This window comes from Aspergillus eucalypticola, assembly GCF_003184535.1.
Source record: "Aspergillus eucalypticola CBS 122712 chromosome Unknown BO83scaffold_4, whole genome shotgun sequence".
NCBI classification, from domain to species: Eukaryota; Fungi; Ascomycota; class Eurotiomycetes; order Eurotiales; family Aspergillaceae; genus Aspergillus; species Aspergillus eucalypticola.
In genome coordinates this window covers 455841-468060 of record NW_020290278.1, presented here as the reverse complement: position 1 = coordinate 468060, position 12220 = coordinate 455841, and the positions used below count along the sequence as shown (strand labels likewise).

The 12220-nt window shown below is 50.7% G+C and overlaps 5 protein-coding genes across 5 annotated transcripts; 2 read left to right on the top strand and 3 right to left on the bottom strand.

The window, feature by feature from the left end:
- Positions 1-2150: 2150 nt before the first annotated feature.
- BO83DRAFT_354135 (sulfotransferase family protein) lies at positions 2151-3866 on the bottom strand. Its single transcript, XM_025529087.1, has 4 exons — positions 3390-3866; positions 3159-3331; positions 3000-3103; positions 2151-2942 (listed from the first exon to the last, which is right to left on the bottom strand). Exons 1-4 carry the CDS (start codon positions 3532-3534, stop codon positions 2507-2509), a joined length of 858 nt encoding a protein of 285 aa, XP_025391544.1. The 5' UTR covers positions 3535-3866; the 3' UTR covers positions 2151-2506.
- Positions 3867-5741: 1875 nt separating this feature from the next.
- BO83DRAFT_170099 (uncharacterized protein) lies at positions 5742-6377 on the top strand. Its single transcript, XM_025526382.1, has one exon. The coding sequence runs from the start codon at positions 5921-5923 to the stop codon at positions 6299-6301; it is 381 nt and encodes a 126-aa protein (XP_025391543.1). The 5' UTR covers positions 5742-5920; the 3' UTR covers positions 6302-6377.
- Positions 6378-8513: 2136 nt separating this feature from the next.
- Positions 8514-9567, bottom strand: BO83DRAFT_375318 (AP-2 complex subunit sigma). The gene is made up of 5 exons (XM_025530428.1): positions 9462-9567; positions 9346-9385; positions 9256-9285; positions 8939-9169; positions 8514-8849 (listed from the first exon to the last, which is right to left on the bottom strand). Exons 1-5 carry the CDS (start codon positions 9494-9496, stop codon positions 8748-8750), a joined length of 438 nt encoding a protein of 145 aa, XP_025391542.1. The 5' UTR covers positions 9497-9567; the 3' UTR covers positions 8514-8747.
- Positions 9568-10293: 726 nt separating this feature from the next.
- On the top strand, positions 10294-10989 carry BO83DRAFT_423757 (AorFlbE; the record flags this gene model as incomplete). Its single annotated transcript, XM_025535120.1, has 2 exons — positions 10294-10875; positions 10939-10989. 2 exons carry the CDS (start codon positions 10294-10296, stop codon positions 10987-10989), a joined length of 633 nt encoding a protein of 210 aa, XP_025391541.1.
- A 106-nt stretch (positions 10990-11095) lies between these two features.
- On the bottom strand, positions 11096-12185 carry dph5 (diphthine synthase; the record flags this gene model as incomplete). The annotated part of the gene is made up of 3 exons (XM_025534563.1): positions 11096-11784; positions 11845-11969; positions 12051-12185. The coding sequence occupies 3 exons, from the start codon at positions 12183-12185 to the stop codon at positions 11187-11189; spliced, it is 858 nt and encodes a 285-aa protein (XP_025391540.1). The 3' UTR covers positions 11096-11186.
- Between the last annotated feature and the right edge of the window lie 35 nt (positions 12186-12220).

The following is a 12220-nucleotide window of genomic DNA, read 5'->3' as shown; positions in this document are numbered from 1 at the left end:
TCATTTTATCCCTATGAATAGAGCGTTCCGTCTACAGCAACATTGCCCATTCTGTATAGCAGCAGAATCGCATTCAAGTACTCCAACGAATCCAAAAGATAATGATGATATAAATGCATACACACCATAAAAGCAGCCAGAAGAATCAACGAAATAAAAGGTATAAAAAGCAAAGAGTTGAACCCCAATCTACCTTGTCCTCAGCTCACAGCCACGGTGTGTAAACTAGTACTACCATCTTGCAGAGAGAGAACATACGTACCCCTTCCACGTAGTGCCTTCCCCAACCCCATCTAGTCTAATCCACGCCAGTCCTCACATCCCAACTAGCACAAATCACAGCACCAATTGAACGACTCTTCCAGCTAGCTAATAAAAGCAGCCGCCACTAGATAATTAGATCCTCCCTTGAACCCTTCAAATAACACCGCTAATTACTCTGACTACTAGAGATAAAGATAGATGCGCTACACACACGTAACCCATTACCGGGGGGTATATTTACATCCGTACGGACCCGGTAAACCATGGAACCAACAACCTCCCGGGCAAATTGGGTGTGTTTCGTTAACGCCGAATCTAACGCCCAATCAGGAATAGTCGCCACGCTGCCACAGGCAAAACTTCATGGATTTCATGTTCAGGCTAGACCAAGGGGCTGAACTGAGAGAAGGGGGGGGACCCATGCCGACGCCACGTCACGCCACGGTTGTGGTTGGAGCAAGAGAAAGAGAAAACTGGTGGAGTTGCCAGGAAGGAGACTTCTCCACTCTTTTAGTTTGATTGATTGATTAGTTGATGGGCTGGGCCTTTCACTAGGTACTAGGTACCTGTCTAGTCGAGGTAGGTAAATTATTTGCCGGGCCGGAATTGGAGTGCTAGTCAGGGCTCCCGGCTATGGTAGGGGATAGGATTCTTGAGCACCTATTTTGTAGATGGTCGTTGCTTGGAGAGTTTGATAGTGAAGGTAGATAAGTAGTTATGCATGTGGTTGAGAATCTCATGGCTGGCTGGCTGTGTTCATCATTGAGCCTGTCACGCTTAGTCATCTACATGAAAAGAAAAGCGAAATGAACAATGGAGACAACCCCAACAATAAACAGTGCCTGAATGGCTTGGCAGCAATCCAATAGTCCAAAACAAAAGAGACAGAAAGGAAACGAAAATATCTAACCGAATACGACACCGGATCACGGGTCACACAGACATTTGAATCCTGGCGCTTGCAGAACATGTACTTTCCTTATGCTGCATTGGATGCATCACAGCACAACACAACACGACACTCTACGTATACTACGTACAATCTTAGAGCCTTGAACGTAAGCGCTGCACCCTCATCTCCAAATCCTTGGCTGTATCAGCGGAACTCTATTTATAGGCGCCGCCACACCACACCACCCCCCCCTTTCGTCGCAGCACAGCTTCAAGTTTACGCGGCGGAGGCGGCGGGTGTAGGAGCCGCTCATTTTTGAGAGTCATGGCTTGCATAATCTGTTGACCAACCGACCGACCAACTAGCTGGTTAAATGTAGTAGTTCCGATCTTTTTGAGTGATTTATGCTAGGCTCATTGGATTATGTTCCACGTGCTGCTCGACATTGCGCATTAGGATTGTAATGTTGTACTTTCTTGTTGCCAACTGGCAATGAGTATCTACTCCGTACGGCTTATTGGTATGGCTGGTTTAATTTCCGTCATGCGCTGGGCGGGCGCCTTATGCATGCAGCTGGGTCGATAGATCTGCTGTACGCAAGTCCGAAGTACCGAGCGGAGTTAGTATCTGATCAATGAGCATTATGAACGCTGTGCTTACCGCCAGGCTCAGCTCGCATACATCCAAGGCTGTGTGATAAGTATGACAAGGATTGGATTGGGCTGGGAACCGCGCCGCCGAGGACGTGCCAAGCACAACGGGTTGAGTCGCACAGCCCATGTCAGCGACCGCCATGGCCTTGTAGGGCGCGCGACAACTCCCTATGCAGGCCAAGACGGATGCTCGGCGCCTTCCACCGTGCGAGGGCAAGGGGGAAGGGTGGTTGGAGTTGTTGGCTGTGACACCGCATGCCGAGGCTCGCCTACAGATTACTTACACATTACAAACCCCCGCCCAAGAATACACCATACGGAAGCAACCATGTTAATAGGCTAAATAATCTATATTCATCTCTCGTCGACTCCATCCACGCCAGGCAACAAGAATCCAAGACCGATCCCTGCGCAATAAGTCTAACCAACATAGCCAAGAAAATCCCCCCCACTGTAAGCCATAGAGCGAAAAACCCAGCCAAGAGCCAAGGGAAATAGCAGAACATCAGTGCACAGTATTAGCAACAAATACCCCTGAGAAGGTGGTACGCTCATCGGTATATATCAACAAGAGAAAAGCAATTTTGGGAATAATTAGGGGAAATAGAGCAAAGATCCCCAGCATTGGCGCCCAGCGCATGCTGCAAAGGGAAAAAACGAAAGGAAATCCAGCAAATCAGGCAGCAAGCAAGCGCATCTACCGAGAGAAACGCTTGAAGGCCATGGTAGCAACCAAGCCGGTCGCCAGCAGAGCACCACCCATGGTGACAGCCTGCAGAGCGGCGTTCAGCATCTGGCGCCTGTTGCGGCCGCGGCAGCGCTTGAAGAAGTCGGCCATGTCGTTACCGCGGGGGAAAGGAGTGTCGGGGACCTCCTCGCCCAGGAACTCGCAAAGCGGGCCCCAGCCCTCGCCGATCTTGTACTCGAGGAGCCTCTCGGGAGGAACCAGGCTGCGGACCTCCTCGACGTGGTCAAGGTAGACCTGCTTGCCCTTGTTGGGGAAGTCGCCGCGGAAGAAGGTCTGGAAGAACTTGTTGAGCATGGGGTAGTACATGCTAGCGGCCCAGCTGAAGTTCGAAACGAACTTGTGCTCAGGGTCGGAGACGCGCCACCAAACGGTCTTCATGACGGAACTATAGGAAATCAATTAGACTGTGCTTCGGATCGCAGAACGACAGAGTATAACATACGCATGCCACGACTCAACCTCACGGGTGGTCAGAATGACCTTGGCGTTGGGGTAGGCCTCGATCAGCTCCTTGGCAAAGGCACAGGCAGGCCAGTCACAGACGGCCTTTGAAATAGTCAGCGTGCGAGTTCGTTGCGAGTGATCTATAGTAGCAACCTACCTGGCAGTCTCCCAGAAGCTGGTCCCATTCCTTTCTACCGAACTCGCCGACACCGTCGTACTTGGCAGCGAGAGCATCGTGCCACATCAGGCAGTCGGGAGGGTTCTCCATACTGGCGGACATCATGTGGTAGGTCTTGACGTAGCCCAGACGTTCGAGGGCAATGCGGAGGGCTGTTCACAGAGACAGTCAGTCATGCAATCCGTCGTCTGCCTCCGAAGTAGCACCTACAAGCAGTTCCAGTTCTCCCCACACCCAGAGCCAGCACCTTCATGGGCACGGTGCGGTGGCACTTGCGGCGGTCGATGCAGGTGTCATCGGTGAAGATATCAGTGATTGGCTGGGGAGCCAAGTTGTCGGCGTGAATCAAAGACATGATGAATTATCGGCGGAGATTGATGTGTGGTTTGAAGTAGTATAGTAACGCGAACTGGATGTACTACCCGGGGGCTCGCTGGGGGTGTAGTGTAGTAGTAATGAAGGTGTTACTCTGCAAGGGACCGCTGGTCGCAAAGGAAGGAACAGGTCTAAGGACAGAAGACGAACTGAATCCAACCCGAGGAAGACAGACAGACAGACAAGGATAGAGACAAGAGAAAAGAATGGAAGAGAAGAAAGAAAGAAAGAAGTGGATTCCAGAGCAGGCGTTGCAGAGATTAAAAGGAGCCCGGGAGTAGATCAAGAACAATCAAGGTGATGGAGTCGTAGATAACCCAGAAGGACCCAGAAAGGCTAGTCTCGATGGTGGGAGGGTAATAATAAGATCAGACTAGGAAAAGCACCTTGGCGCCTCTGCGCCGAAAGAGTAAATTAAATTATCTGCAATTTCTGGATTTTGAATATTTTGAATAATAGTAAATGACGGCCAGACTGAATGTGGCAACTTTCCTGTCTTCTGGGGAACTCCGCGACGGAAACCTTGGATTGGTCTGGCCGGTCGTTTGGATCTTCATCCACTTCTCTGGACCATTGGAAACATGAATACTTCTGAAACGGCGTGCGTTTATTTCCTTTCCCCCAAGTATACTTTTTGTTGTCAAAATTATTATGTTTTTTTTAGTTTTTTCTTCTTGACTCGAGTGATTCTTGTTCCCTCGTTTCAATCGATTATTCATTTCCATCCCCTCCATCCCTTCCTTTCCCCGGCGGAGACCCGCCGGTTGCTCAGCCCACGTTCTGCAAACATTCCTCACAAGGATGGAAGTGACATTGATAAACCACCTTGTCGATAGTAATGTAGGGCCAATAATAGAGTAGGGTAGTACTCCTGGGGTACAAAGTATAACCGAAGGGGAACCCATCCATCCATCCATCCATAGTCAGGTCCCTCCCCTCTCCCCCCAAAAAAGGAAACCTTGGATTAACCGACAGGAAAATAGACGTCACCGGCTGACGTTCACCCAAAAAAGCCAGAAGGATAGTCAGGGGGTGGATTTGGTTCTCCTCCACTCAACATGAGGAAGCAGATGAATTTCCACGAATCTCGCCAAGGGGAAACCCGAGGTGTTGGGCCAGTCACAAGCGAGCAGGAGGCGAGAGGCGATTCAGGGAATCAATCAATTCGATTTCCGGAAGACCCAGCAGCGGTGCGCGGCGGGGCTCCCAGCAAGAAGAAAGAAGCAGAAGGGGAAGGGGAAGAAGAGAAGATGGAAACATGCCAAGCCCGGCTGTCGCTGCATCCCAGGGATCGGCCGCGTAGGCCTGCGTTTCGCCGGTCGATCGTTGAGCTTCTGGATTCTCTGGATTGGATCTTGTCCTCATAGGCTCAGCTGTCGAACCGTGCCCGGACTCGCACTCATTGGTTGAAGCCACAGTTGACGACGCGTACATTTCTCCGTCTGTTGCTGGATAGTGCCACTCCCCGCCCGGGCTAATGTTAAGCCACCCACGCCATACCAACAAGTAAAAATAAAGAACAGGGTAAAAAACAAAAAAGGGGGGAAATAATGGTCGAACCTTTCTACTTCGAACATATGAAAGATGGAAAGAAAAAGAGCCGTGCGTGTCAATTTCCAGCATGGTCTCCGCTCAGGGATACATACATGGTACGAGTTACGAAATGCGAAGCAAAGAAAAGGCCTGAAACGTATTCTATTTCTCTCCTTCCATCTCCACCATACTCCAGGGTCTGTTCTGTTACGTATCATACTGAGTATGCCCCTGCATTCCTACCTGTGCGGTGTAAGGGTGGAAATCTCTGCAAACTATGCTGAGCTGCGGTGTTTACCAACACACCCATTCTGCTTTGAGATTTGTATGACCTGCAGAGTCGTCTTCGATGTGTATACTTCGGACATGGAATGTTCACCCATGGATTCCTTGTTCTGTAAGCCGGCATGGAATAACAAAGGTAGTGTGTAAGTAGCATGGCTGGGAGTGGCATTAGTTCATCAGTTCTCTCCATTTCACTCCTTTCCGTGCTGCTATCCCAATCCGGCTAGTCTCTCATCCTGGTCAACACCATGAGCATCTAATCTTGACGACTCTTCACCCTTCACTGTTTGGTATACAGATCTATTGCCAGACAGACGGTAGAAGATCGCTTGGATCGCTCTCACAATAACCATGGCGCTATGACACCTGAATACGTGGATTACTGCCTGTCCAGGCCGTTCAAAGCAACCCGGAACGAACTGGATCTGTGTCCTCACAAGCTACAAAGTATATGGCTCTCGAATCTGAATCCATCTATAGAAGCCCCACATCTGCGGCGACATTGAAAGCAAGCTTTTCCGGGAAGCCTCCGTAAAGCGTGCGTGCAAATGAGCCGTCACAATCAAGACATTGCATTCAAGTGCGTTGGACATGACCCTGATCCCACTACAGAGAAAGAAAGCTTAGAGCGGTGTTGGAACTTGTCCTATCTCACTGTGGATCTAGAGAAAGATCGACAACTTTTCTACGAACTATTAAGGTCCTATACGGTGTACAACACACGAAAGAGGAAGCTCTTGCCAGATATCATGTTTCGAGTATCCCAGGTAGGCAATCTAAGCGTCTGCCTAGAGCTTGACTTGCGAGTCCAAAGCCTGACACCATCCACTCCAGTGCTGTTCAGAACTTCAGTGTCCACAATATTGCCGTGCGGATGCCCTGACACCGACCCGTGCCTTTGTTCCACTGTGGAACGACTTGGAGCTTGAACGGTTGTCTCCATCTGGTGGCGGCAGTACACTTCCACGTCGTCGTCCGCGTAACTTGTCCAAGCCTCATCGATTCTATCCCTCTGCGCCAATTGTAACGGTGCATGGTAATAACCTTCGGGGCAAGCATTTCTAGACTTGAACTGGTCAGATTAAAGATACAATAGTGTGATACCTCGTGGAACGCCGCCCTTGGATGTGATCAACTCTGACAGTGGATTATATGTTGCCCGTATAGGCTGTGTACCCACAATATCCCGAGGCACGGGCTGTCTAAGGTTAACCGTCAGGAGATATTCGAGCGAATAATTTCCCCGACTTGCCCATGAGAACAGGTGCATTTGGTCAGTGTATCATGCGACGCAAATAGACCTGACAAAGTGACATAGACCTCTTTGCTGACGCTTGCTCATCTACCAATTTGACCACTTCAGATGTCTGTCCACCTCGCAAGCACCTGCGACGTGACGTGTGGTGGTGGCTCAGCAAGAGGACGGCGTCAACTTTACTGCAATAGTCGTTTCCGAACCAAAGAGGCAAACTCAAGATGATCCGTCTGCGAAACCAGTCTCCACATGTTATGAACACGCAGAATCAGACAATCCCCACGCACTTCCGACTTGCCTCGTCTTGGTTGTTACGGCCGAGCCTAGAAAATTGAAACTCGCCTTACCCGACCCAGTCCAAGCTGGTGCTACGGTCAACTAGTCCGACTGCCCCGTGAAAGTGGAATTGACTAGTGCCGCCCTCTCCGCAAGCCAGAAAAGTCTCGAAGGCCTATGCGGTCGTGAAGGCGAGCAGGCTGGTTCAACGAGAGTTATTTCCTAAGGTTTCTTGAAATTCCCTGATCCCTCATTTTCTGCCTCCCCCCTTTTTTTTTTTTTTTTTTTTTTTTTTTTTTTTTTTTTTTTTTTTTTCAAAAACCGCGCATCTAGGGACAAAGTTGGGAGTAAGTTGGAAATTGGCGGAGTGATAGGCCAAAAGCTCGACTGATAATCATCTGGGCAAAGTGGGCATGTATCCCGTCCCCTATCAATCAATCAGACGACCAGTCGTTAGATGAATCGTCGTAAGCCCCATCAACCTGCCCATATCAAGGACCGCTATCACTGGCGAGCCCTCCGACGTGGGGCGGTGGACCCATGGGATTCCAATCCCCAAATCTCCGTCGAACTGCATGCGCTCGACCGAAATGGTGATGCGTTAGGTAACGTTATCAACTTGTCACGGCGGTTTATCTCCACGATGGATGATCGCAACACGACTGGTGGGTGAATTCTGCGTAGTCTGATGAGGATCTGCCCTCTCCTTCCGGTTTCTGCTACGGAGCATGAGCCGGTGCGGCATTATCAGCAAGACAGGCCAGCTTGGACGTTGTTGAACAGTTCATGAAGCCGAGACAGAGGTGATACAGCGGCAATCCTTTTCCTGCGTACGGACGGTGTAACGCGATTGAGACGGTTGGTAGGTCCCAAGTGCCGGTGCCGTCAATCAATCTCCGTCACAGTTCACCGATCCAAGGCCAGTGCTTGTCGGACCATTAGAGCCAACAAGGAGGTGTGCTTCCGGAGTGAGAGGGTTGTCGAAAACGGTGTCCTCAGGCCATCCAGGTAGGCCGGATGCGATGACCAACATAAGCGTGCAGGGTAACGGTGCAGTCGTGCATCAAGCAAAGCAAATCCATCAGAAGAAAGAGTGTGATCAGGGTGAGAGGCCCCTTATGTATGGATTGCCAAGAGCTGCTGTCACCATCGTCGTTGGCAGGCTCGCAATCGCCGCCCGCAATCACCTCATCTCCCCGGGGCATGTCGACCCAGGCAGGAAGCAACCCTCCCCCAGTTGAAAGCACCCACAATCAACCACATTTCTGGAATGGAGACGAACTACGGAGTCCTGTTAGCCCTGTCATTGACAGATAAGCTTAAATTATTTTGATGGCGCGGCCGTTGCGTGCTGGCTGCGTTGAGTGGTCCGGTCTCAGTTGTGAGATGTCTCGGGTGATCCGCTGTCAAGCATCGCGGCAGTGAAAGTCGGCTGTTGGAGGTCAGGCAGCAGCCATACCCGTGGTGAGTGTAAAAAATAGCGGACACACTTGGTCCCTGTGAGGTTCACCGGGACCCCTGGCAGACCCTGAAAGTGGCCCTGAGAACGGCTATAAGTGCACTCATTACAGGCATCGCATGGCGCTTATTTGAATGGAATCTACTCGATTGGACAGTAGGACGCAGGTTAACCAGAAAGGGTATTAACAGTCGCCAACCACATACAACATTGGAAACAACCGCATGCAATAGTGATATATAAAGAAACACGCCCAGACTTGATATCAGCCTAATGAACCCCTAACTCCTCTTGACCATGTCCCGTGGTCATATATGCAATTGTATCGCCATGAAGCGATCTTTATACTTCTCCCTTCTTGCTATACCCCCCGATATTATCTCCCTCATTCCAGCTTATCCAAGTGTTCCAACCTTGTCAATACGACTTGCTTGCTTGTTTCTTCAATTTCACCTGCAAGGAACACCTCGTCCAGAATAGCGTATACCTGTACAACCATCAGCCCATCCGTCTGCTACTCTCTTCCGATCCCAGACAATCCCAGTAACTTCCTCCTCCAGCCTATAGCTCACTTACCTTGTAGAAGTTGAACACCAAGTCTAGCTCACAGACGTTTCCAAAGAACTGGTCCAACACTTCGACGAAGAAATGAATCGCCTCGAGGTAGGCCAGTTCGTTGTCGGTAGCATCGACGCAGGCGCAGAAGAATAACCCCGCATATCTCCGGTAGACGACCTTGGTACTCCTCTTGAACTCGACAAAATTGGACTGGTATTTCTGGTCTCGCGGGGCGACCAGGCGATGGACCTATCCAGCATACATTAATAAGTCGTTCCGCGGCGGGGTGTAGTAGTACTGGTGGTGGTAGTTGTCGGGAGGGGCGTATAACGAACCTCGCCCTTTAGCTTGACTTTTTCTTCATCCTATGATAAATTCAGAGTGTTAGATGACATTCGAATCTGTCCAAGTAGGGTTGCACTTACGCTATACGGCGCATACCATTTCGCGAGCCGCGTCTTCCCCCTGTTCCTGCGTTAGGGGGGGTGTATTTCATGCATGGAGATGGGGGCATCCCGGGGGAACGCGGGGTATGACTTACTGGCGATTCTGCACCAGAATAAATGAGAGAACCATCCCGTAAGTAGTAATTGCAAGGGAGGAGACCAATGAGGGGGTAAATCAGCAAAGCCAGAAGTGCAACGGGGGCGTCACTTGTTCTCCGCGGTGTCTCCGGCGGACAATGCGAGTCGAGACTCCATACTGCCAGTACTGACCGCTTTGACCGTTGGGTCACCGATTGACTTTAAGCTTTCCAGATCGAATCTGCAGACAACCAGCATAATGAGATTGATTTCCATTGCTTTCACCCGACTGCTCGCTAGGATCTCTGGAAATCAATAGTCTCTTCTACAGTTCTTCTCTCCTTTTAATCCAGCCCAACCGTTAAATCATTAGTCCTCTCTAGATAGGTGGTAAACAAGAGAACAAACAAAGAAGCCAACATTCGAATCCGGCCTCACGGAGAGACCCTGCATATATCATCTGCCTTTTTCTGCTCTTTTCGCCTTTTTCTCTTTCATTCTTTCCCCTGCATATTATCTATCCCATCCCGCGCTGTGCAACCAACTATTTCCCCCAACCCGAATCCGCAATGCGCAACCCCTAGACCTTCACGATCTTTTCTCTGTCTTTCTCTCTCTTTCATCCTTCTCTCCACTTCTCTCCTCACCTCGCCGAGATCCCGATCTTAATATGAACTACTCCTCCTCCCCACAATACTACCGATCACCTCATTCATAAAACAGCACCTCCTCCCTTGCTTCGCCCACTCTCCTCATTTCCCTCCCCCCCGCCACACACCCCCTTCTCACCACTACCACACCAACTACCATCCAACAAATCTCTGCAGACGGCAGATCAAAATAAATAAAATGCCCGTTTACATGCTCTACGGCTTTCGCTGGCCGCGCGCCGGCTTTACCGGCATCCGCGTATACATTGTTCTCCACAACCTGGAAGATGCAACAGCCGAATACCTCCAACAGCCCCTAACCAGCGAACTGGTCATGGAATCGCTCAAAAAGACCGAACCAAGCATCGTCTCCCGTCTACCTAACCTCCGCTTCATCGAGCAATACGATCCCGAAGACACAAGCGACGACGCAGTTAGCAAGCCATACGCCTACGTCGGTGGGAAAGTCATCTCCATCCCCGAGGATGTCGGCCCTACTCCCGAGACGAGCTGGAAGCCAGAGGACATTTTCAAGGAGGAGCCGTTGGAGAAGGACGCCATGGATGCCCTGACGGAGTTTCGGGATAAGTATGCGGCTGGTGAGCGCATTGGCTGGTGGATTGTGTATAACGGCGATCCGGAGAGGTGGTTCCCTCACGATGAGGAGGAAGATGGGGATAGTTTTGATGATGGATACGACGAGGAGGGGAGCTATGCCGATGGTGGAGAGTATGAGAGTGATCAGACGCAGACGCCGCCGGAGACGCCTTCTTCTGCTACGGTGGGTTATTCTTTTGGTTGATTTTCGATGAATCTTTTGCTAACGGTGATTGCGATTGTATAGATGCGATTCCCCGAACGGTTGACTCGATTGTTTGCTAGGCGAACAGCTTGATGGCCACGGCTATGGCTACATCGCAATCCTCTCTACGGCTTATGACGTGTGCGTGGCTAGTTGCTAGCATTTTTTTTTTCTACCAGAACAGCGGGTTTGGGTGTTTGGGTTCGTGCATGTGATTTCATTAGCAGTGTTCATTGTTGGCGTGATGAATTTCTATCTATTTTGGTTTCGTTCCTCATCAGCGACGGTCTTTACATCGTACCGTATCCGCCGTTCTGCCAGCTAGCGTCGAAGGTGGCCTTGTCGACAGCGAACTCCCGGATGTAGTCCTTCTCCAGGTCGTGCGCTCTCTTTCCGATCAACACCAAGCTGTGCAGAGGCCGGCCCATCTCGACCTCGGCCAGTTCCTTTAGGGTACCGGCAACCAGCTTCTGGTCCGCGGCACCCACTCGCGCCGCGCCGACAGCAAGACTGTCCGGTCCCCAGACGCCTTCCTGACGCTCCTCCTCAGTCTCCAACATCTGACCTGCACACTGCGCAACGGTCATATAGCGAGGGGGCTCGTAGACCAAACGGCCCCGAGCCATGTTCTCCAGCGACGGCTCCTTGACCTTAATGTCCAACAGAACCAATGTGTGCAGACCCAACTGAACGTTCTCCTTGACCCGATCGTAGTAGGATGAGGGCTTCCAGTTCTCAGTGAAGAAGACCATGCTGACGGTCTGGCCGAAATTGTACAGCTGCAGGCCCGTGCAACCAATACCGGACATGATGGAAGCGTTGGGGATGACCTTGGATTCGATGCCCAATTCGCGGGCGCGGAGGACTAGATCTGTGTGTGTGGTGGCGCTGACGGAAGTCAGATACCATGCCAATGTCGCGCCAAAGAATAGTGAATACTATACATACCCAAAGGGATCACCAACGACGAGGAAAGCAACATCGACCTTGTCGGCGTCGGCGAGAATCTCATCACTGCCACTCTCGACCTTTTCGCGGTCGGCCTCGATAACAGGACGTCCATAGAAAGCTTCCTACTAAACCAATTCATTCCAGTTAGTCAATTCCGCACCCTAGAACACATAGCTTGTAGTACTCCGTCAGGCGACACTCACTAGTTTCTCCTTATCGACGAGCAAAATGGCCGTGTATGCCTCCAGATAGACACGCTCGGCCTTCTTGACAATCTCCAGACCGCGGACCGTAATATCGGTCTCATCAGCCAGACCAAGTCCTACTAGGTAAAGCATTGTGAATATACAATTTCAAATACCACAAATAATTG